We start from the raw sequence: 26,034 nt of genomic DNA, 5'->3' as shown, positions 1-26,034 counted from the left end.
ATTCAGGTGTTCAGATCGCGTCCATGGTCTCAGGTGGACAGAATTAAACACCTAGGCATGCAGACTGCTTCTTTTGGTATTCAGCTGCTTAATTCCAGATGAAAGCAATTTGTGTATCTGGATACAATATATCTGGTTTATTGTTGGGTTTAATAAATCTTGTTAATCCTTTCTTGGTTAATGGGGTAACTACTCGATGTTCCAGCCTTTGAACCGGTCATATGCTCTGGGCTTTCATCCATACAGTGTTGAGTATATGGGTGCATTCAAGCTGACAAGTAATGACATCAAGCGCACGATGAAGGACATGCGGATCAGAAGGTCGGTGGTTCGATCCCAGGCTGCCTCCGGGCTGCATGTCAAATATCCTTGGGCAAGATACTAACCCCATGTTTGCCTACTGGTGGTGGTCAGAGGGCCCGGTGGCGCCTGTGTCCGGCAGCCTCGCCTCTGTCAGTGCGCCCCAGGGCAGCTGTGGCTACAACGTAGCTTGCCATCGCCAGTGTGTGAATGTGTGTGTGAATGGGTGAATGACTGAATGTAGTGTAAAGCGCTTTGGGGTCCTATGGACTAGAAAAGCGCTATACAAATGCAGGCCATTTACCATGTTGGTTGAAAAGCCCAGTGTGGGTCGGTTTACTCTTAACCTCCAGTAGTTACCATCTTGGCTACACAGTGGTCAGCTAGCAGTAACTTTAAGCTAGTAGTTGGAAGATACATTGCTGGTCTCCATGACAATACCAACATAGCTGGTTAATTAATAATACAGCTATATACCTATATAGCTTGAATAGACTTGAATAGACTTGTAAATATAAACCTTATTTGTGTTGTTTGGTGTTTAACTTTATTGAATTGTCTTAATTTGTGTAGTAACTTAGTACCTCTGTGGTAACTCACTGATCTCATTGAGGTCAACACGCACACTGACATGTTGACAATCCTGTCTATACAAGCATTTCCTTTACATAATGTATGATATGAAGGTGCACTAACACGGGTTTATTCATTACTATTGAGAAAATGTGAAACAAAAATCCTGCCAGTCACTCTGTGAGGCTGATCTTTCATAATGTAGAAGAGAGCAAAGGCTGAGTCTTTGTCAGTTTCCTGAATTGACATTCATAGCCTTAAGCAGTAATCGGTGGGGGTGTAATTTGGTGGGCTTCTATTATTCGGCACACTAATTCACCTCCACATTTGCAGTGAGCAGTTGGCACTGATTTGAAAGTGTGTGTGTGTGTGTGTGTGCAGGTGCAGGTGCAGGTGCAGGTGCATTTCACATATGCTGTGAAGGCAGTGGCTGTACTAAGGCTGGGCTAATTACAGGCAGGTGCATTTGATTGTGCCCCCACTCTAGTCCATTTATGTCGTGCACTGCTGTCACATTCTCCTGTGGCTCTGAGCAGGTATCTTGTGCCACCCAAATTTAAAATGCCTGACACTATGGACACTGGTCCATAATTTGTTAGACAAAGGAATTGGGGGAGGGGGGGTGGCTCCCTGTTAAATCCAGAATTGAATTTAAAATCCTGCTCCTCACATACAAGCTCCTGAATCATAGCCCATCTTATCTTAAAGACCTCATAGTACAGTATCACTCTGTTTATACACTTGCCTGCATTTAATCATTATTCATCTCTGGTTCTCTTCCACAGTGTGTCTTTGTCCTGTATACTGTACTCACACGCCCAACAGATGGCTAGTCCTCACCGAACCTGGTTGTGCTGGAGGTTTTTTCCTGTTAAAAAGGACTTTTTCCTTCCCACTGTCGCCAAAGTGCTTGTTCATAGGGGGTCATATAATTGTTGGATTTTTCTCTGTATGTATTATTGTAGGGTCTACCTTAAAATATAAAGCATCTTGGGGCGACTGTTGTTGTGTTCTGTATAAATAAAACTGAATTGAATTGAGTATTTTACAAGTCCTTTCTAAATGTTGACAATACACTTACACATTTAAGAAATATAATTTCTTAATTATAAGGATTTTTGTAATTTTCAATCAATAAATCATTAAGTTGACATTTTAATGGATGACTAACCTGACCCGAGTCTACACCCCTACAAAGTTTTATCAGAATTACTTCAAAACGTTTCGAGCTACCGTGTTTACAGGCTGACACGCTACCAAAAACACGACCTCCTTGGCAGAGGTAATGAAACAATCCGCCAAATACATTAGGGTACATTCTCAATTAATAGAGTCATTTATATAAGCTGAAGTGAATTTCACGCATCAGAGACCCCAGCTGCTCAGGCATAAATACATCTGACACATAAAGAGAGCGGAGCATTTGTTAAACAGCTGTTTACAGCTGTTATAGGCCCTCGCTGCACATCCTCTGACAATAAGTTTGCTTTAGAAAAAAGCAGATGGAGTGGTGAAGGAAATATATTTCTCCTGTGGTCATTTCATTCTATGTTATTATTATTACAGTTAGCATAATTACTGTAATTATGCGCATGGTTGGAGGCCAGGTTATGGCAGGTTATGATAGAGAAACAAACAGAAGGGCTGCCGCCGTGTTAGAGAAAAAAACGAGAGAAGCGACGAGACTCCGGAGGGCCACCTCTTAGCAGCCAAAGCCATGGCAACAGCAGGCCATAATGACAGGCCGGCGGAGTGGGACACAGCATGGTGATTGCTTCAATCGCAGTCATATCAAACACACGCCGCTCTGCATTTTGTTTTTGTCCTTCTGAGAAGCAATTTGTTCATTCATTTAGGCGGGCGTGCTAAATGGAGGTAATTTCCAAAGACTGATTGCAGCCTGAAAAGTCTGGTTTCAGTCTTCAGGGAAAAAGAAACCGTTTAGTATCTGAATCTTAATTGAGCGACTGTCACCGTGTGTTGTTTCACCGCTGATGAAGAGTGTGTGTGTGTGTTGCTGTGATATCCAGAATAATTCAAGTGTCCGCATATCTGAATAAATCTCACCGAAAAAGCGGCAGAGTCAAAAGACACTCACTCGCAGGTGAATTGAAATCATTCAAACTTTATTCATCCTGCTCATCAACCATCATTACAAAGCTTTGGGGCCCCTAGCTCTGATTGTCTTCTGAGCTGTATCACCCACCCAACATTATCCAAATATTCACAGAATTACAAAAAAAAAAAAAAACTTGCTCATTCTTCTCAGTTCACAGATAACCCCCTCCCAAAACATAATGTGCACATCAAAGAGGACAGTGGGCAACAATGCAGTTCATGTTTACTTCCCTGTGACACATAAAAGCTCAGCAGGTACACACAAAAAAATTGCTCTGATCCCACAAGGCTTTCATGTTCAAGTTTTTTTGTTTTTTTTTAAAGCAGCTTCACTTTTCTCCCTCACAAGAAAAGAGGGGCCAGCTAATGTGGAGATGATGAGGTTTTTTTTTGTTTTGTTTTTTAGCGTACCATTTTCACAGCCCCTCTGGCATAACCCAAGAAAGAATAGCCGACACTTTAGACATGACAGCAGGACTATTAGTGAAACACTCTGACACGAAGCAGAACAGCCGAGCAAACGTCTTGTACAATCAAAAGAGCGCTTACAGCCACTCGGAGCAGGCTCTCAAATGAACGGTCGACAGGAAACACGTTCTTCATCTGAATCACAGTCAGATATAGAAATCTGAAGAAGAGCGTTTGCAGATGCCCGCGTTTAATTTTTTATTTAACGGATGCAAACATACGTTGAAAGTTCACGTAAAAGGGAAAAAACTACATTCGACTATCAGAAACCTCTGTAGAGACCCAAAGTGTCCAAAATTGCAGAAATATGTATAAATGTATAGTTTCACTGAAAAAAAATGAGGAAAATTACTTTTTTTTATTCCAAACTGTCAGTCGGTCTTTATCGGTTAGATCAAATCTAACACCAGGTTTTTCGTCCTTTTTTGCAAAGCATGAAAAACAAACATGGTTCAGTTCAATAAGTAAATAAATACATAAAACAATTTTCATTCATTTTTTTTGGTCTATATTTAAAATTAATGCAAATACTTTTGATAATGTATCATTTGTTTAATATTAGCAGATTCACAGGTGCTTTAAGCAATTTCGGAGTTGCATTCACAGTCATGGTTTTTGTTTGTTTGGGGGAAAATGATGAAAGTCAGCATCAGCTGCCAGCTCCTTTACAGCCGTGGATCTCAGAGTGGGATCTGAGGACGTCTCAGAGGTCCGGAGTAATAACATCTTAGCAAGTAAGGAATTACTAAGTAGATAAATTTATGCTATTAGCTATATATTGTCCTTTATTTTGGACCAGTAGAAACTCCAAGAGTCAAAGTGGTCTTGCTAATGCAAAGCTGGATTTATTAGCCAACTATTGAGTTAGTGAACACATGCGTGAGTCAGTCAGCTTTTCATCTAATGCTTAATCCAAATTAGCTAACCCGGTGTTAGGATTGGAGGTGGATGTTTGGAAAATATTCTCCTCTGTAAGGAGTCCCAGGGCCCAAAGATTTTGAGAAGCCATGCTTTGGTAAAGGATAAGGCTGCTGATACTCCGTATGTTACTGAAAAAGCCAACAACACATCGCTCTTACGACATATAATCAATCAAGTTTGATGTCTCCAGTGCCTTTGTTGTCCAAAAATATCTGAAACACACTCACTGAGTCAAACTGTACTACTGTACAGTACTGTGCAAATGTTTGGAGCCAATCCACATCTCTTTTCCTTCCTATAGCTTTAAAATGATACAAGAGCAATAGTTCTCCAGGCTTTCTGAGGTTCTTTCAAAGCTTTTCTTTGGACAATTGCTGCTTTTCAGTCCTGTGCTTGTAGCTGGTCAGTTTTAATGGATTGTGTCTGAACAAATTGAGAACCAAAGGCGTGTCAGGCCAAAAACAGCTATCTACAACAGATTAACAGTATCTGAAGATCATGTCCTTAAGAAACAGGAAAGAATCCAGCAAAGACCTGACACAGGACCTGAGAGATGGATCTGGACCTTCAGCTCATGCATCTGATGTTCACTGAAGCTTCATCAGAAATGGTCTCAGTGGAAAGATGGTTGAGGTGTGCCAAACTACACAAGACTGAAAATCAGTGGCAGCAGTTCTGGTGTCTGTAAAACACAGTGAAGGCTCTTTCATGGTTGGGAGCTGCATTACAGCAGCGAATGTTTTGAATGTCCTCCAAGAAGCCTGGAAAACTATTCCTGAAGACTACTTAAAACAATAACAAGAAAGCTGCCTGAGAGAGTTCAGACTGTGCTGAAGAATAAAGGTGGTCCTACCAACGCCGACTTTCAAGCTCATTACAATTGTACGCGCTGCATTACCATGTTTGTATACATATGTTTCAATAAATCGTCGTACCTATTTCCCATTTTTCTAACAACATATAAAGAAATAAAGGGTGACTCTAGACTTTTGCTCAGTACTGAGCCTTCTTTAGGGAGTTGTGGTGTGCTTTCACAGCAGGAAGTTGGCAGACCAATTTACATATTGCTGGCTTTGGTCTTTTCATGGGAGCAAGAAAATACAAAACCACAGCCTTCTTCATGTTTGCCCATGTTTTACAGTGCATGTAACCTGAAAAGGTTTTTACACATATCTGAAGACATTTCACATGTCTAATAAATAAAAACTATCATGCATTGCACACATTCAGATTCTCACAGCTACTTCATAGAACCGTGCATCCTCTCCTCGCGTCTGTTGCCTGATGGCTTCATTGCTTTTTATTTCTGAGCAGCAGCTGTGTGTGTCTATTTTATTATTATTGTTACCTGTGGTTTGACACACTCAAACCACAAACACGTAGTGTGGTTAAGTACTTAGCTCTGCTGAATGGGAGATTAATTCTGAAGCCACTAAAGTAGGTTCGATGTGCAGTTTGTTGTAGTTTTGCATTATGTATAACATGTACAGAATTAATATTTTAAACCGTTTCCACATGCCTTGTTCCATCTCTGCTGCTTGAAGTGGTAAGCCGTGCACACCACGAACCACCAAATCGATGGAAAAGCAGTTTTCATCCAGTGATTCATGAAAAATACCAGTTAAAATACAGTAATGGGGCTCTTTAAGTCCCGATCATAAATAATACATAGTTTAATAAATCTTGCAGGCCAAAGAAAAAAAAAACCCCAAAAAACCCCCGACATGAGCCGGGAAACATTTCTTGGCTCAAACACATACTCTCACACAACTATATTGTTCCTTCACTTCCTCAGCAGCACCCTACTGATCACCAGAGTAATAAAAGAACATAAATGACACATTAAATATGAGCAGAAAGCATTAAAAATGGATCACAGCCGAGATAAATGAAGACTCTTTAAGACCCCAGTCGGCCCAGCTGCCTTAAGAGGCTTTAAGGATCGTGCATTAACGCTCTCCCTTTGTCTTTCTGTGCTTCAGGGTTCGGATTGAGCAGCTTTCACCTGGTTGAACATGTCCTTAATGACAACGTACAGCCGTGTAACCCTAGAACCCGGGCCATAGGCGGCCTGTGAGAGGAGATGATTAAATATTCAAGCGCCACGATCCACAGGCTTCAAGTCTTTGTCCCATCAAGGAGTTTGATGTTTTTATTTGTGCCAGTGTGTTTAATTATTGTATATGCGGCACAGGGTTGCTGGTAGGTTATTAAATCCATGCCTTTCATATTCAGGGCGAAGGGCCTGGAGATCTTATTGCAATAACGCCCAAGCTGTACAGTAAATCCCCACATCCAGAAGCATCACCTTAACAGAGTCTCCACAAGGTGAGGTGTGATCTTGTCTGGCTGTTCGATGAAGTACCAGGGGTTGGAGAAAAAAAGATGTTAGTGCTTCTTGGTGGATGGAGAGCCTGCCCAGAGGGCAACAGCAGTATTGACAGGGTGGTGAAGGCAGAGAAGGACCTTAGAAGGAAGAAAGGGAGGTCAAAAAGCTGACGAGACACAGGCTTCATACATGTGCTCAGTCTCTGTGGGACTTGTATGGCCAAATTGAGTATCCAGCAGTTTTTAGGCTTACCCTCAGGATAAGGTCTCCATCTCACTGGCCTTTTTATCCCCCCGTCCCTTCACTGATTTCAACTCTAGAGTCAGTAAGAAAAAAAAGGCCAAAGAAGGAAGAGTTGTTTTGTGCTGTCACGTTAATGGTTGTGAGTTGATCTCAGTGTCTGTCTGGCCTCTTAGGAGGCTCTTCGGAGGCCTGACAGCCGATCCCTTTATGTCATTATGTCTCCTCAAGGACTTTAAGTGGCATATGTTAGGAAAGAGAGAGAGCGAATGAGAGCTTGAGAAACGGAGAACAAACACAAGTAACATGATACTATCCCAGTGTGATACACACAAAGCACACTCTGTGCTGCACAATAGACCCGATATCGCCACTTCTCTATTGACTCCCAGTCGCATGAAACAGATTTCCTTCAAAGAACCACTTTCATCCGAAACCCTCTCATATCCACTGCAGTCAGGGCTGCAGAGGCGTACAGCTGGGTTAAACTTCCCTCCCAGTGTTCCTCCAGCTTTTGTGCCTTCCCACCCTGATAAGGTCTGATGGATCGGAAAGGAGAAAGATTAAAATTCAAGTCCAAGTATGTCCAATCCCCTTTTTCCTAATTTATTTTCATGTCAAACCAAACACACATAGAAGGAAGAGGGGATACTCTAATTCAAGATAAACCCAGACATTTCTCAAGGATAGCCTTATTCCCCCAAAAACCCCAGACCAGCCAACAATCGTAGTCTCATGGGTCACGATGAGTTAAACAATGCAGTTTGTTGGGCACTCGGATAATTTTCAAGTCTATGAGGAGTTTTCCAGTCTATGAGGACTGAGTTTGTGAGGGTTTTGTCCCTTGCTTATTTGTCCGACCTCGAGTTCCTGCAGCAGTCTTTGAGTTGATTCCAGTTCCTGAGGCAGGGGTTGCAGCAGCAGGCACTGGTGGCTGGCTGCGGTGGGCTGGATGTCTAAGCAGGGTTGTGCGTACAGGCTGCTGGAAGGAGTGTGACTGCTGCTGAGGCCGAGCCTGAGAGGTCAGACGGTACCGCAGTAACTGGGAACGTAGGAGCATCTTTGTGTACTGGACTTCCGGCATGATGAGCCTCAGGCAGAGCTCCTGGTCCTGGCTCGAGAAGCTTTGGGTAATATTTACAGGGAGGTCATAACCGACTATGTCAACTTTGCCGCTAGGCTGCCAGGGGCGGAGCTCCTTGTTTTTGATTTCAGCAGCTGAACGAACAAGCGGCATGCCTTCACCGAAACACCTTTTCATCAGCTTCTCCTGGGCCTCACGAAGGAGGCGCACCTCCCTCGCCACACAGGCTGGACCCACAGCAGAGATTTGACGCCACAGTGAGGCGTTAAAGTGATCATAGAGCTGGGCATCTAAGGAATTCCAGGCACGGATCTTTTTGCGAAGATCATCAGTCAGGCCCTGCTTGGAACTTGGCGTCCGCATGTTGAGCTTAACATACAAAATGTCATCCAGATCCCAGGAAAGGAGGTGTCGAAGTAGAACCAGAGATTCATCAAAGTACTCAGAGATCATCACCAGCGAGAACACTCGCTCCACCTGTGCTACAAAAGCTTTTGCATAAGAGACATCTTTCGCTGGGCGATCTTTGTCTCCGCCCAAGTCGTAGGTCAAGGTGTTACGTGCATACATGGAGTAGTTCTCCTCTGGTTTGTAGTAGCGCCAGGGTTCATCTAAGAAAGCTTCCAGTGAACCATTAGGGACCCTCTTGAAACTCTGACAGTACTGGTTATAGTAACTGAACAAGGACTCAAACATGGAGCCAGGCTCTCTCAGGATCGTGACGTATATCGTATCATTTGGCATCAGTCGTTTCAGCTCAGCCTTATTGAAGCGCATGTGGTTGGTGACGATGTTTGGCGGTAGCGTGTGCTGATGCACAGAGTGAGTTGTGAAGGATCGCGGGTAGCAGAACTGGTGACCGCAGGCCTGTATGGGTAACGCCACCGTCAGGTTGTTGCGCTCTGCAAAGCGGAAGAGCAGATTCTGCATGGTGCTGCTGGCTGTTTTGTGGGTTTTCAGGAAAACCACGTTACTGTGCTTAGGCTTCAGGCCGGAGTAAGGGTGAGAGTGCAGGGCTGGACAACCGAGGTGGAAGGCATCCATGGTCCTGGTGGCAAAAAACAACAACAGTTTACTTAAAGCTGCATTAGCTTAAACAGCACAAAGAGCAGCTGTTCTGGATAAAATGGTGACATTAGAGACAAAGCTGCACACAGATAATGGAAGAAACTAATGTGTTGTACAGAACAGAAGCAACACAACGGGAAGGCAAAAATAGTAACCATAAATGGGACTGAAGGGAAAGGTAGAAAGATATAGCCACGAGAGGAGAGGAGGCCAGAAATGCAATATATGATATAATATACAGTGTGTCTGTTTTTATTGTATAGTGGACTGACATTCAGGGAACACACAGATGATAGTACGAATTATTACTTTTCAAAGTGTCATGTACATTAAGTTTTTATTGGCAGAATTATTCATGAACTTTATCAAAAGATCTTGGTGGCAAATGTTTATCATTTTTTAATGAAGACGTTCATACTATATACATACAGTTAGGTCCATATATATTTGGACAAGGACACAAGTTTAGTTTTTTTTTTGCGGTCAAACTCTTTTTAAAGGGACCAAAAATAATTGGACAATTAACTCAAAGGCTGTTTCATCAGTAGCTGTGGGCAGTTCCTTTGTTATGTCATAATCAATTTTAGCAGATAAAAGACCTGGACTTTATTTAAGGTGCGGTTCTTGCATTTGGAAGATTTTGCTGTGAACAGACAACATGCAGTCAAAGGAGCTCTCCATGCAGGTGAAACAAGCTATCCTTAAACTGTTAAAGCAGAAAAAAGCCTTTCCGAAGAAGTGCTACGATATTAGGAGTGGCAAAGTCTACAGTTTGGTCCATCCAAAGAAAGAAAGAAAGAAAGAAAGAAAGCACTGGTGAACTCAGCGATGCAAAAAGACCTGGACGTCCATGAAGACAGCTTTGGTGGATGATCGTAGAATCATTTGCATGGTGAAGAGAAACAGCTTCACAACAGCCAACCAAGTGAACAACACTGCGTGAAAGACTGCAATGCAAGGTGCAAGTCACTCATAAGCCCCAAGAATAGAAAGGCTAGATTGGACTTTGCTTAAAAAAACATCTAAGAAAGCCAGCACAAAAATATTCTTTGGACAGATGAAACCAAGATCAACATCTATCAGAATGATGCCAAGAAAAAAGTATGGAGAAGGCGTGGAACGGCTCATGATCCAAAGCATAGCACATCATCTGCAAAACATGGCAGAGGGAGTATGCTGGCTTGGGCCAGTGGCACTAGGCACTAGTATTTATTGATGATGTGGATGAAGTGGAATAGTCTTGAATGGCCAAGTCAGTTACCTGATCTTAACCCAGCTGAGCATGCATTTCACTGTTGAAAACTAAACTTCGGTCAGAAGGGTCCACAAGCAAACAGCAACTGAAAGACTGCTCTGCAGTAAAGGCCGGGCATTAAAAAGGATTAAAGCATTAAAAAGGAGGAAACCTGGTGATGTCCATGAGTTCAAACCTTCAGACTGTCCTTGCCATCAAAGGGTTTTCAACCAGGTATTAGAAATGAACATCTTATTTTCAGTTATTTAATTTGTCCAATTACTTTTGACCCACTGATATGAAGAGATTATGTTAAAAGAAATGCTTTAGATCCTCACATTTTTATGCAATTGTTCAACCCACTAAATTAAAGTTGAAATTATGCACTTCAACTTCTGGGATGTGGTGGAAAACAGCTGACATGTGCAGTTAATGCATTTGCTGTAAGCACTGCAGGATACCAGTTCTAAATTCTCCTAAAATCTGAGGTGTTTGGTACATATCACTGAATAAAGTAACATAAAGAATGCAGTGCTCACTGCAGAGTCAATGATAAGAGGTGGGATGTGGAAACAAGAGCGTTCAGTGAAGTGAGACGATAAAGACGTTGAGAATAGGAAGTTGAAGAGAGCAAAATGCTGGGCTGTCAAAAGTCTACAGCACTCTACTTTTATAATTGGTCCCTCGACCAGCATGGCGGTGCTTAGGCGCTCAAGGTTTCTATGCTTGACTTTAATAATAAGCCCCTCTCTATTAATTTGCCTATGAGGCAAAAGTGTGGCACAACGACTGTCAGGATTTTTCACTGTAACAAGGACCATATGGATTTATAGAAGAATAACAGATATTTAATGTGTTTTCATATCGTGGGTCACTCACCAGGTCAAGTGACCCCCATGGTGCAGCAGAAGACTGATGGTACTGATGGCAATGATGACCAGGAATATCTTCTTCTTCCACATCTGTGGGAAGCAGAGGGAAAAAGAGACGGCGAGTGAGAACTTAAGCAAAAACAGAGAGCAGGAGGGTGGCGGGAACGAGAGCAGATGGAGGTGTAAGGAGAAAGCAAATATGAGCATCAGGTTCGAGGGAGAGCGACGGAGAAAATGGGCAACGCGAATTTGGGGGACAAGAAAAGAAGAGAAGGTTAAGAGACTGAAATGATGAAAGGAAGCAGTAATGAAAAGCGAAAGGAGAGAAAGGAAAGGGAATCGAGAAAGCGAATAAGAGCAAGAGACGGACACGACGCAGGATGATTTATTCAATAACTGCTGGGATCCATTAGCAGGAGAGGGGGATGCGTCTTGGCTTTTGTCACTCACTAATAACACAGTGAACGATACCTTCATTACCTTCCACAGCTGTAACAGTCACATTTACTGACACCCTGGGCAAATGGCCTCGTACATTAGGTCTTGTTAGAAATGACATACGCACGTGTGGAAAGCAAAAAAACAAAAGCAGCACATCACGCTGAGATCGCTCTATCCGGTTGTTCAGTCTGACGTCACTAGCCGTGTCTGGGTCTAAACTCCGCTGCAGGTCCATATATCAAACGATCACTATGGCATTACTGAGAGTTGAAAAACTGTCTAAAGTCTTTCATCTTTAATAAAATGATCAGCGTTCTGCTCTACCAGGTGTAACAATTGAGTTTAACATCCAGGCATCCATGAAAACGGAATTTATGACATTTAACGGAGTTAGAAGTTAGCAGGGAGTTAGCTCGCTAGCTTCTATCTAAATACAATATAGCATGTCCTGACTGTGGGGTTTTGGAAACAAATTAAAACGTACAGCTCTGCTATCACTTCCAGCATAAATGAAGACAGAAAACTAAACAGCAGTGACGTTTGTAGGGTTACTGAAGTTGGGCTAGCTGGTATATAATGATGTGCTACGTGACCGCTAGCGACACAGCTATGTTAGCATAATATAAACAAGCTAACTTTTTTTTCCATTCGATAAAAGTTAACGTGAGTGTTCTCGGTGGTCAGGAACAAATGTAATTGCATGGCAGGATGCTGTAAAAGGACCAAACTTCAGCCAGGAGAACAACTGAGATAATCCATCCACAATACGAGGTTAGCCATTCATATACTGCTGCATGGGCTGGGCTGTAGTTACATCCTAAGGTTTTAAAAACTGAGCTTAAATAAATGATTAGTGGTAATAAAAGCCGAGGGAGGTCAACAGTGATCACTGACTGTTTTAGGAGCTTTTTGAGATCAAATAGAAGAAAATACATAACATTAAACATGTTAACAACACAAAAGCCATATTAAACGCAGACTACTTTAGACCCGGAAGTAGGATTCGTCGCGTCATCACTGAACAACCGGATAGCAGAAACTCCTCGTGACACTCAACCCGTGCTGCTGAAAAGCTACGACGGGCAGTGGAACCCGGGAGGAGGTCCAAGCCTCTCTCGACAGCGTCTCACTTGCATAACAATAGCTGACGTCTCTCTCCTTGATTACACTGTGATGTTACGATCTGCATGGATGCCAGCAGAGGAGACGCGAGCTCGCGTTACTCCCAGCAGCTGGATTTTACGCTGCATATGCCGTTTGTGAAGGAGCACAAGTGCATCAGTTTGAAGCACCCGTGGTCCCAGTGGGGGAAACTACTGACCGTGGCAGAGCTGCTGCCACCCACTCAAACAAACATGATCGTTAATCGTTTGCTGTACAGATGCAGATGTTGTATGCAGGAGTGAAATAATCAATACATTTCGACAAACATTGTTTTATTTGATTTAAATGGTGGCTTAATGTCTTTTTTTAAATAGATCAGTTCAAGATTATCTCAATAAAATGTACTGCCCCCTAAAAAAGCTTTTTTTTCACTAAACAAGAACTCACGTTTTAAATTCAGAAGCAAGCACATACTCAATAAAGCTGTCAAATAACGCATTTCAGGAAAAAGACAAGAAAAAAAACACAGCTATAGAGCACAGAGTCAGGCTTTTGTTCAAAACCCACAGCTCATGAATAAAAACAAGATTTGGGGGGGATCTTTGTGCAGAGGAAGCACAATTGTTGGAGAACAGTAAGTCACGAATCCAAAGTCAAATCTCCAAATGTACCCAATAAGTAATTAAGCTTTCAGTGAAGAACAGCTGACCTCATGTTGATTTGTAGAAGATTAAGAGAGAATGAGCCGAGTGTATACCGACATTCACTCCTGTTGTTTTTTTCCTCCCAGCTTTAAAAGCCTTGAACAGCTGTTGGCTGCAGGAATGTGCGTAAACACACGTGTGTGGGCACACAAATGCACAAAGCCGTAAGCCTGCTCTGATACCAAACAGGCAGCCGTGCTCTCACACTAATTGACACAGATTGTGCAGACGCACAGTTTGATTTGTTGATTTGTGCCCTCTGCTCTCCTGATGACACAACCATCTGACCACAACTAGATCTATTCTTATTCATTTATGTTTTTGTACTGAATTGCTCATTCAAAACCCCAAATTTCAGTCCCATCTCCTGCATTTCTTATGTGGCAGAGCACAAGGCATGCTGCTAATGTTTATCTTTATATTTGAATCAATTAATCTGCTTTTTTGCCTCTTTTTTTCTTAGCAAAGATATTAACCATTTAAAGTCTTAACCATGAAGTAGTTGCCAGTGTTCACTGAAATAAAGAAATTACATATTAATTTGTATCACATTTGCTACAAAGACTCTGTGGTGCAAAAGCAGAGAGACTCACTCGCTACACTTCCATATTTACAGTGCTGATAGGTTCATATGACGAAACAATATTATTACAGACTTTCTGTACACGGTAGACTCCGTCTCAGCAACGTGACATTAAGACGGTAAACTTCCAGATCCACAGATATCAAAACTTGGTAAGTAGAATCAAACAATACAGTTATTTTACGTCGTTTAAAAGGGTAATTAGTTAATATAAACTGTAAACTGCTTGTTAATGCAAATATCTAATCAGCCAATCACACGGCAGTTCTCTCTGGGTGTCCCGTTGATGTTAGACATCAGAGAAAGACGGCTTTGCGCTGATATGAATCCCGCAGTAATGCTAATAACCACTTGTTAAAACAAAGGCGTGCAGATAAGACTGGCCCGGGGCAACTCCTCTCAGCTAGGAACAGGAAATGGAGGCTTCAGTTTGCCCACACTCACCAGAATTGGACAATATAAGAAAATGATGAGTCTCAATTTCTGCTGCAACAATCAGATGCTAAGAATTTGATGTAAATAATAGGAGACCATGGATTCATCCTGCTTTGAATCAAAGATTTAGGTTAGTGGTGGTGGTGTGTGGGATGCTTTCCTTCCACATTTAGTATCATCTGAGCATCATTTACCTGTGTGTTTGTTAAGTGTTGCAGATTTCATGATGAAAACCAGGGTTTAACCCAAAAATGTTTCTCCATGGTCAAGCTTATGCTAGTTGAGTTCAAATGTGAGCAAAAGTCTTCCTTTCATCGGTCGATATTTCGTTTCCTCCACTGGATTTGAATTCAATAAAGACTTTGCTTTCAGTCTATTTCTCCGTTTTAATCAGACCTCATCAACAAATGATGCTGACATCTTAATTTTCTAGTGGAAAGAATCTATTCGACCAATCATCATCATCCCGAGGTTCCCCGTGTTTATTAGAATGGGTTCTAAGCACTTTAATGTGCCTAGATGCTGCAGTGTAAAATCCGAAGGTGATAGCACGTTATCCAAGAGGTATGAGAACAATGAATGAATTTCTTAGATCCACAAGTGGTTTCTCTGTGCAGCGCTTATCATTCCCCAGCTATGTGTTCTTTGATTTACAGCAAAAGTTGTTCTCTGCTCCACTGGAAAGAAGAACTGTCAAGACCTGAGCACAGACTGTCTGAAAACTACTCATCGCACTTAGTGTGGAAGTGGGTTCTTTTCTTCTCTTTAATAAATAAAACACAGTCTCTGTGGATGGAGATACTCATGTTTTCCTTCGGTACTTTGGGACTAACTGTCACTCACTCTTGGACCCACAGAAGATGACACATGCCTCTGTGGAAAATGTTTCACTTTAGCAACTGATTTCTCAGATCCCTTTGCATTTTTCTCAACAAACAAAGAAGCTCCTAAACCTGTGTTCAGGCACACAAATATTAGAGTTGGGGTGAATGCACAAAAAACACAGTCTTTTTGTTTTTAATGAGGTTTTCCAGTATGAGTGGAAAAGCTGTGGGACTCCATGAACTGCATTGCTACTGAAACAGAGAATAAAAATGGCTGCATTCAGCATTTGCAGATGAACCCGAGTGATGTCTGCTAAAAAAGCTAAAGTGGGAACGAGGGTAAATGTTTAAATATGGCTTCAATGGGAATTTTAAGCACGGCAAAAGCTGCTTCAACTCACTTCATTAGGTACATCTGTTCAACTTCTCTTTAATACAAATATATAATCAGCCAGATACATAGTAAAAACCAATGCATTTATGTATAAACATGTAGACAGGTACTCAGAACTTGCTGCTGTAAACCCACGTCCATCAGGCCTCAACATACCGTGGTTTTAACGGGTACCTTCATGGGAGAATGGCTGCTTGAAGCTGATAGAAAGGCGACAGAGTTACAACCATGTATGCAGAAGAGCATCTTTGAATGCACAACATGGTGAGCAGCCAATCAGCTCACTCTTTCCCATGCTAGGAACCGCAGTGTGTAGACATGTCTGCACTTCAGTGTAATAGGTGTAAAAGATAAAGATTCAGTTGATGGATTGGGACAGTGCCTCTACATGCCTTTGGTTGCTACTGCTGCTACTGGGCTAATCCAACGTAAAGAAAATGCAGCATGATTATTCCATGGTTTGATTTCTGGATGGTTTATATGGCTCCATTTCATGCAGTCAAACAACAACAGCTACATCTGCATGAAGCAGAGCGAGACAGACTTTTCATCACCATCCTAAGAAATGTTACCTTTTCCAGGCTGATTAATTACATTTAGTTACCCCGGGTTCTTCACCTAAAGGGTAGATCTCATTTGCATAAGAAAATGTCAGCGTAATACCTGTTTTGAACGAAGCACGTAAACACAGACCGATCCGTCGTGGTTCGGTGAGCAATGACATCAAGGCCAAAGCTGATGCAAGGCCGTGATAAGACACAAGGAAGCAGTAAGAAGTAAGAAGAGCAGGTTTATAGCCCTGTGAGTGTAGATGCGTGTGTGTGTGTGTGTGTGTGTGTGTGTGTGTGTGTGAGGGGGATGGAGGAAGATCATGTGTCACAGTGAGTTAATAAGAAAGGGATTTAAGTGGCTTTCAGCAGGCAGACTCGACCTCTTCCCCCTCATCCACCCTCAGCCGCTGCCACCCCCTCCTCCCTTCACCTCGTAATCATCTTCCTCCTCTTTATCCTCCTTCGGCACAAACACTCTGGCCTCTTTAATTAAAAATGTCTGATTAGGTTTCTCTAACGATCGCTGCAGATACAAAAGCAGCGAGTGAGAGGACACCCAATCCTGTCAGTGGTAGTAGTACGGCTTGTTTTGTGAATAAAATGAAGGCATCAGCTTGTTGCTCATTACCCCGGACTTGGCGGCTTTGCTCGTTCCTAAAACCTCATGTCCTTTGTTGTTCAGTGTTTTTAAGTTTCATTCTGGTATCTCTAATTTAATTTAGTCCAAAAAAAAAAAGCTGAAACTAACTTAGCTACTGATGAACTGATAACACTTGTTCTCAGTAAATGCATCTACCACAGACACATGGATCATATCTGTGATACACATGGCTGGATTCTGTTTGACTGTTCATTTAAAAGTCAAAGAAAGCCGCTGCATGCATGTGTGCATGTGTGTGTTGAGGATGACGCTAAGGTGGAATTTTACTGAAACATATCACCACACCTCACATACCTACAATAGAGTGCTTTTGTCTTTGTAAAAAGCACATATTTGTTAGAGACTCATATTTCTCTGCAGACACAGTTTATGTAACGTGCTTGTAAATCACAATAACGCTTTGTTCTCGTTCGCTCTTTACTAAAACATTAGATGTAGTAGGGTTCTCACATTTGGCCTGTTAAATACATACACATATTAGTTTGTAATGAAGCTCTAAGAACAATAGTTTTAAATCATCCAGCAAGCGATGAGGCGACAACTGTGCTTATTCGTATCTTTTTTAATTTATCTGCTCCCAAACTTTGTGCCAAGTCTCTTCCATCAGTGCAGTACTCATTTTATTGTGAATCTATGCTACGTTTCTGCATTACTGCTTTTGTTGTCTGCTCTAAGCTTGACCCACAGACAGGCAGAGGTAACTAAAAAGTCGGAGTACAGTGGATTAATGGCCTTTTACCCCCTAAACTGTTTCCGCTTTTATGACTGTAGCGTAATACATGTTGCGTCAACTGCCTCACCTCAGTGTGTGCTGCAGAAAGGATGAAATAGCATGTGTAAATATGCAAAGTGCCAGAAACAACTACCTCCCGCTGCAAACACAACGGCACCACTTTCCGAGCAAACGAGCATGCTAACACAAAGCTAGCAACGAAATACTTCCATGTTCAAAGTGATGCCAACCCAAACCAGGCTAACCGGCACTGGATATGTTTTTCTTTCCGGCTGCGACAGTTTGCAAACACAATTTAATCTGAGATGGAGAAAAGTCAGAAAACAGCATCTCTTTTAAATTTTCCCAGCAGGTTTTTCAAATTCTGTCCTCCAGTCTCTACTATCTTTCGGAGAGTGTACCTCTGTTCTCCCAGAGGTCTTCTTTTTACATCTCCGCTGCTGTTATGTGAAAACACAATATCTCCAAAATGTCAATACTTCATGAATCAGTGAAAAAAAAAAGCGAAACACTCTTAAAAAGTTATATTTCCTTTGGCTCTGTGCAAACCAGGGGTGAGCGTTGGAGTAGCCCGGCTCTGCAGAAATCCAGCAGCGACACAAGAGAATTACGATTAGAAGACACATAATACATGCGGTGAGAGAGAGAACCTAACGCACACAGTAACACTCAACAGCCACTGCTTGATACAGAAGCAGAGGAAAAAACTATCAAACTAACACGCGCATTTGAACAGCTGTTCACTGCAGACCTTTGCCACACACACAAATGCAAAGCTGACTTCTACCTAATGAGCGCGTATAAGTAGCTTCCTCGCTGCAGGGCAACAGCAGCTGCTCCACTCTATAATCGTGTCATCTATACTAATGCCACATTATGATCTCTGACCATAAAGGGACTTTTACAACACTTAGATGCTCTTTAATGCTTCAAAGAAATAAAAGTCACACGCATCATTCCAGACTTTGACTCCACCGCATGTATTTCTTGTATTTTTATCACACTGTGTTTGCCTGTGGCTTCCTGCTGATCGATTAACTCCAAACAGTCTATCTCATTAAAGAAAGCCATTACATGTAAGTACACAAACACATTAAAGGTAACATGCCAGAGTTCAACCTGGCATAATTGTTGTCAGACAGGACAGTGTAACACAGTCTTAACCAGTCACCAGGACTTCATTAGGTACACTTTGCTCGTACTGGGTTGGACGAGCTTCTTCCTTCAAAGCTGCTTTAATTTATTGTCTCACCTTCAACAAGGTCCTGGAAACAATTTTGGTCCATATTGATTGGTGATCTGGTGACTGTGGAGGCCATCTGAGGACAGTGAACTCGTCATGTTATGTTCAAGAAACCAGCTTGATTTCTTGAATAAGAATATCTTTAATAAGAGATCCAAAATATGCAAAGACAAATATACACCATTACACCAACACCAGCTTAATATGTTGGTAGAAAGCTCCCTTATTATATACACAGTCTGTCTGAAACTGAGGTTCACTGAAATGCTTGATTTTCTTCAGTGCAGCTATCACAGCATTTAAAGGCTCACAACTGGACCTAATCATTAACTAGCCTAAACATGAAGACACAGAAATGCAGAAGACAGAGTAAAGGCTATTTTATTTTAGCCCAGGTTTAGTTTAGATTGTATGCATACCTTATTTAATCAGACATTACTGTACTTGTGATTATTTATTCAAGTTTTCACTCTTTGAACGTGATTTCAATAAGGCAGGTAAAAACTATGACAGGGTTTACTGTCACTAAACTATCAACACTATTGCACTTTCTCAAATGGAAACTGATGAGTATTTTACTTTGGAAAAACTGTGTTTTTACACTTCTATGGGTTTTTGGGGTTTTTGTTTTTGCTCATCAGATAAAAGTATTTCTCTATTTTATAAATGCGGGGGAAACTCACTGGATTTTTTTCCCTTTTTCACATCATTCCCTGTAAACTGTAGAGATGGTTGTGTAGAAAAATCCCAGCAGATCAGCAGGTTGTGAAACGGACAGCCTGTGTGACAACAACCATGACACGTTCACATACAGTTCTTCCTCATTCAGATGCTCAGGTTGGACGTTGGAGTATAATTTAGGACATATTTCTGTTCTTACATACAATGACTTTCTGTCATGAGATTGACAGTTTGGATATTCGCACCAAAAAGCAGTTGGACAGGTGTAACTAGTAAAGTACGCAACGACACGAAGAGACGTCCATAGGCACCCTTTCAGTCCGTCAACAGCATAAGATGAGATGCTACACACTATATTTCCAAACACACACCCACAGCCAGTCATGTGGCCACAGATCCATCAATACTCAGACAAACCTCCACATCAGTGCTGGTACGGGCGGGGAAGAAGTCAAAAGTGGAAGCAAAGAAATTGCAGGATTTTAATTTTTTTTCTAGAAAGCCTCATCTTTTTAAACATTTGTAATGTGTCCCTGTGTATAATCTGTGAGTCTCTGAGCTTCTGAACTAATGACACTGGCAGTAAAAGACATACTAGCTGGAAAGCTCATATCTAATGTGGTCGTCTGTGGCTGTTGTTCAGAGATGCTCTTCTAAATATCGAACAAGTTCTGTTCGATATTTATTCTGATCTGTTAACTCAAATGATCTTGAACATGAAATGTTTTCTCTTCTTTGCTTTGTTTAATCCGTAACTTTGTAGCACTCAGGTGTCACAGTGCAAACACGTGCATTTCACCCACATTTGTGACTAAAAGTAGACCTGCAGTAGGAGAGGCAGAGCTGTTACCGAGACACGGAGCTCAGGTGGAGCGAAAGAAAACGTCCAAACCAGCAGCGCTTCTTACATTGATCACCATTAAAGCCGTTACTGAGATACAGCCGGCTCTGTAGCTGCTCCATCCACCACCGTCTGTTTCACACAGAGAAAATCTGCTGCAGTTCAAACAAAATATGAACTGCTAACTTCGTTTATTACAATGTTAAAATCCTGACGGCAGCCGTCCCACTTTATATGGCAGCAATACCTGCAGCAAGCAGGGGTGAGTATAAAGGGGGGCATGGGGTGTGCTGGGCCGTGTTTACTTCAAGGCTTTTACTAACATTATTTTTGCACATTTAGATCAGTATAAATAAATATTATGTTAATTAAATGGTATTAAAATTTAAAAATAAATAAATACACTTTTTTACAGGACCATAAAACTGTGACTCTGCCACTGACCTGGGGTTATTAAAGTAAACATTGAATAATTATTAAGATTAATTATTAACATCAACACAATCAGGACCTTTGAAGCAACTTCTCTTGCTGTAGAAAACAAATCGAAGGCCACATCTCAGCTCGAAGGTTGCTATGAGAACCTTTGAATGTTTCAAAAATACCTTCCTCAGCGTGAACATGCAGACACACACAGATTTTACCTAGTAAAATACGCGGTGATATGAAGAGACCGGTTTGAGACAGCTGCAGCCTTAGCTAAAAGCAATCTGAGCATTCCCCTCTGACCTCTGACATTAACAAGGCATTTTTTTCTCCTTTTCATACCATTCACTGTGCACTATAGAGATGACTGTGTGGAAAAATACCAGCAGGTTTTGAAACACTCACGTCAACACGCCACGTATACATGCAATATATCACCTTTCTTCCTCACTTTGATGATCAGTTTGATCTAAAGCATACCATAACAAAGGACAACAAAGGACAACAAAGCACAGCTTGCACCGGCGGGTGTGACGCTGCTTTTTGTGGGAATTTAACGGCCCCATAAAGAAGTGGTCTGTCCGTATGTCATGTATCAACATGCCATCCCAGTTCTTTCTGAAACACACACCGCATGCACAGCTGCTCTGACCCCAGCCACCAGGCAATGACGTTGGCATTGGGAAACCAAGTGCAAAGCACCAGTTTCCCATATGACACTGTAAATACATGAGCAGACCTGAGGTTACGTTTGCAAATTCTGAGGTGCAAGCAAGCCAGTGATGCTGGTGCAAGATCCACGTGTTCCTCAAGCTTCATTCACATTAGTAACGAGAGCTGCAGTGGCCATAACGGCAAGCCCGGGTGAAAGGGGCACTTTATTAAAATAAAGTGATAAAGTGCCAGCTGCTGAATAACGCTCTGGGACAGTAAGGCAGTCTGGGAACTTTTATCACAGTGTGTGCTCACGAAGGTCAAGAAAATCATCACATCACACATTTATTGAACTTAAACAGGGAATAAATAAAAGAAAAATGAGGTGGAGTTAGTGGGAGAAGACAGAGATTTGTCTGGTTCGGACTTAAGCTCAGAGCAGGGTGGTGTTTTTGCCCACCCACTTCCACCTGATTTGTGGGTAACGAATGGAGAAAAGCAAAAAAAAGAAACAAAACTCTCAGGCAGCTGTGGACCAGCGGCTCTCTTTTTGTCATCCGGGCTTGAGTCGAATTAATCTGTGCGCGAGTTTGAGGGAAAACATTCAAACTCCACATAGAAAGGCTGAGTTCAGGGCTTAATATCAAATTAGATTAATTGCACAGCCTAGAAAAACATGCTTTTCAATCAGAACCTCTGTAATATACACATGACTGCATACCAACAGAGTATGTCTTAAACCTCCTGCGGTGGCAATCGAGCTGTAAAATCTGGATACTGGATCCTTTCCAGGTCGAGGGCACCCGGCCCTTCGATCTGACCTCCCAACACAGTCCAGCATTTTTCTGCCCTGCAGGGATCAATAAATATCTCATCTGATTATTGTTTTTGTTTACAAGGTGCAGTGACTTAGGTTTGACTTTGCAAATTGTGAGACGTCGTGGGATGCCCTTGTTGGAAAAGAGAGAATCAATAGCTGGACGAGCGGCGGTGGAGTCGAAGATGTGCTGGTAACAGCTGCATCCTGATGCCGGCATGTGTCTTAATATCTGTAGCTGCTTAAGGGCAAAGACTTTATTTTGTTCGCGACTGAAGGGATTTACTCGAGAGCAAGGCAGCTAAATGCTAAGACTGTTGTTTAAAGTTGTTTAAGCGTGCCATTCGGAGCTACTGTATTAATCAAGTTCTGAGAAATCCTCAGGGGGCTTCGGGACAGTCTAAGAAATCACTCATTTTCCAGGAAGGCTGTTTTCTAATGTCTGATCCCTTATCTCTGAAATCCTCTAAAAAATCAATCTGGGATATGACGCTTGGAAGTTATTTTCTACAGATGTACCTCCTCGCCCGTGTCTCCGCTGCTCCACCCTTTCACTTAATGCCTCTGAGTGAAGTAAAGATCCTCCAAGAGCAGAGATATTTTTAAACCCATTTCATACTTAGGCTAGACGGCTGCTTTAAGGCAATATTGGGAAGTCATGCACTCCAGCAGCAGCAAGATAAAGGTGCCTTTTTGATCTATTGGTGTACAACCAGTGACGGGAGTGTGAGTCTTGAGCTCAGTCATTTATAGTTATTTTTTCTCTTGTAGAAATGAAAATAAATGAGATATATGCGTGTAATAGTTTCATCATTTCTGTAAATTTCACCTCACAGTGCATTCACACTTGTGTCGATTACGCCATTTTCCTGCAACTTTTTTAATTTCTGTCTTACCAGCACTGACATCGATCTATCATCTATCTGTGTAGGGCCATGGAAAAAGCTCATTTCTTTGGTATGGTATGAATTTTAAAAACCTACGTCACCTTGTTCGGGAGTTACTGCATTCGCACTCCGCCCACACGCCCAGCGGGGTGACGACAATATCTCATTAGCCTTTTACAGCTGAGGAATAAAAATGTAGGGAAATATCCTTAGCTTTATAATCTGTTCATTTCTTTAGTTTTATTACAACTTGCCTGATGAGGCATTCAAAGACATGTTTACTGAGACTGTGGACATCTACAATACCATGATACACTATGAGTCAGTCAACTGCTTTCAAAGAGCTGTTTTTATCGTAATCACTGCTCTAATTATTCTAAAAAAGCATCTGACACATTCCCTGCACACAGTAATAATTAAAAAGACTAAAACTAACAATGAAGCGGATAAAACCAAGGCAGAACTGACCATTTTCAAACAATAAAAACTCAGCTGAAACAAGAAAATCCACTCTGGAAACAAACTGAAACAGAAAAGAGAAAACGTTCAAAGGAAATAAAAACAATTAGAAAATACAAAAGTATAATCACACTGTCAAGTATTCATTACACTTCTTTACACAAACACTGATTGTACCTGGGTTCAGTGTCTTGCCACAGGGATGAACCCCCCACACCTCCTCAGTCACAGCTGCTCCATTATAATTTATATCAGAATGTGTGCACGTCCTCAGAGGATGCTGTTTTGCTTTGTGTTACGCAGATGGGTTTAAGGCATGGCTGTCAAACAGTCCTTTGTCTTTTGACCAATATCATACATTAGTGTGTTTTGATTCATCACTGCAGAGGTGAACCAGTCAAACCAGTAGACTCACGTCATGTGCTTTTGAAAGCTTTGCCTCCATTGATGGAAAAGTTCACAGTAGCTGCCGCCCGATATGAATTCTGGTAAAAAAGGTCAGATTTGTTGTTATTTACGAGATAAGCGGTATTAAGCCTGCTTGGAGGGCGGGGCTCAGCGCGAGCAGTCAATAAACACGGCGCTGAATCAAACACTTCTTATTTTGTTGGGGTGTGTTGGGGGTGGGGGTGTGGACGACGACCCGAAGAGGATCACAGCTTCTGCCTGCGCCCGTGCAAAGACTATTTCTCTCATCGCTCTCTCCCCACAGTCTCTTCCCTCCCATTCTCATTACTTTAATCTCCACTGCACCTCACTGACCCACGCCTCCTCCTCCACCTCTCCTCTGGGCTTTTCCTCTCCCCATCTCTCCATCTCCCAACCCTTTATCTCTTCCCCGTATCCCTACAGTGCTTTATCGCCACGCGCCCCACCCTGTTTCTGGAACTGCTAGAGATGGCTGGAAACAGAGTGGATGTCTATACTTTAACATGTATGTTAATACGTGTGTGTGTGTTTGGGTGGGTGTGAGAGCACGCAGCTGTGTTTGTGCCTGCCCGTCTGTGTGTGAGTGCTTGTGCATGACTGCGCCTAAGAGCGTGTGCGGATCATTACTTGTCTGCAGGGTAGACTCCCCGTGGACCCACACATTCAGGCTTTATCTTACCCCAAATGACCCCCCAGAGAGAGTGATGAGAGAGCAGCAGGGAAAAAAGGGGAAAACAGGGAGCGAGGGGGGGATATGGGGTTAGTGAGGGAGAGAGGGGATGTGGGGTGAAAATGGGGAGGAGAGGCAGAACAGAGGCAGCAAGGGAGAGAGATGAGATTTGATAAAAGACAACCAGAGAACATGTCAGGAGAAAATGAAAAAGGCCTGAGACCAAATGAGCGGGTAGAATCAACATCGGGCCTTGTACTTGTGTGCTTATCGATGAAAAGCCTTTTAGATCATTTGTTGCTAACAAAAGCCTTAAGCCAAATCCAGGGAACGAACACGAGAGAAACAGAACATCAGCAACACAATGTTCCCTTCAGCAAAGTCAAATGACAGGCACATCTTCTGGTTTTTCATCTGCTTGAATAGACACTGTCTACGGGCTAATCCATACACTGAAATGTGGTGTCTTTTGGCTCAACAGCAGTTTTGTGATAACGTCTGAATTACAGCGTCAAAGGTTGAAGAAAGCTCGTCAATGCTGCGAAAGAACAGGAGCGGCGAGTGGTGCGTTTTTTTTAACACCACTGAAGCGTCGAGTACGTTTTATCAGAGGTGCTTTCAGAAGGCTGAGAAACCTTTCTCCACCTTTCTCCTCCATCCACACCTTTAACACATCAAACACGCCGGGATGTTGAAAAACCAATAATGGGAGATTTTGCAGCTTTCTGCACGATGGACAGCCTTTTCCCTCTGCATCTGAGGGAGCAGCTTCCACTCGTATCACACGACACATCACAGCATGGTGTAACACTCTGACCTCTTCTTCAAGCTCAAATAAATTCAAACTTTCATAAAATGTATTTTATCTTTAAAAATGTGCTTCAAATTCGACTTCTTTTGTCTGTATTGGCAACATTTAGGAAACGATACTGGTATATGGGGATTGGGAATATCGCATTCTAGTTTGCATCCAAATGCAAATGTCACATTTGGTCTGCTCCTCACTTCCACTTTCCCACGCTGTAAAACTCAATGCTGACATCACTGCTGTACTCCAATCACCTTTCCTCCTTAAACCAATCAGCCGGCACTCTGCGTACTTTAAATCACTCCGCTCTGCTGTCACTAATAATATACCATATTGTGTGTGTATAACCTCTTTTTAAGTTTTGTGGATATTATACATGGTTATGCTGAGGACATGTCGGCCAATTTCCACTGGAAATGCCTTTTGGTTAAACTGTCAGCAAGGAATTCGCACTGCTGCGTTTTTATGTAGCTTTAATGCAC

The 26,034-nt window shown here is 42.2% G+C and overlaps 1 protein-coding gene across 1 annotated transcript in view; it reads right to left on the bottom strand.

Moving 5' to 3' along the window:
* Window positions 1–2,982: 2,982 nt before the first annotated feature.
* The window catches only part of gal3st3 (galactose-3-O-sulfotransferase 3), a 50,169-nt gene continuing 27,117 nt past the window's right edge, over window positions 2,983–26,034 (bottom strand). Inside the window, exons 2-3 of the mRNA XM_085266245.1 lie at window positions 11,215–11,297; window positions 2,983–9,081 (exon numbers count right to left, since the gene is read on the bottom strand). Of these exons, the coding sequence (XP_085122371.1) occupies window positions 7,761–9,081; window positions 11,215–11,297 (1,404 nt within the window). The 3' untranslated portion in view covers window positions 2,983–7,760. The remainder of the gene's footprint in view (window positions 9,082–11,214; window positions 11,298–26,034) is intronic.

Source organism: Mchenga conophoros, linkage group LG3, assembly GCF_057382185.1.
Source record: "Mchenga conophoros isolate Kocher_MC1m ecotype Shallow Benthic linkage group LG3, M_conophoros_male_GT1.1, whole genome shotgun sequence".
NCBI classification, from domain to species: Eukaryota; Metazoa; Chordata; class Actinopteri; order Cichliformes; family Cichlidae; genus Mchenga; species Mchenga conophoros.
The sequence above is the reverse complement of the archived record's forward strand: the minus strand, read 5'-3'. Positions and strand labels throughout refer to the sequence as shown.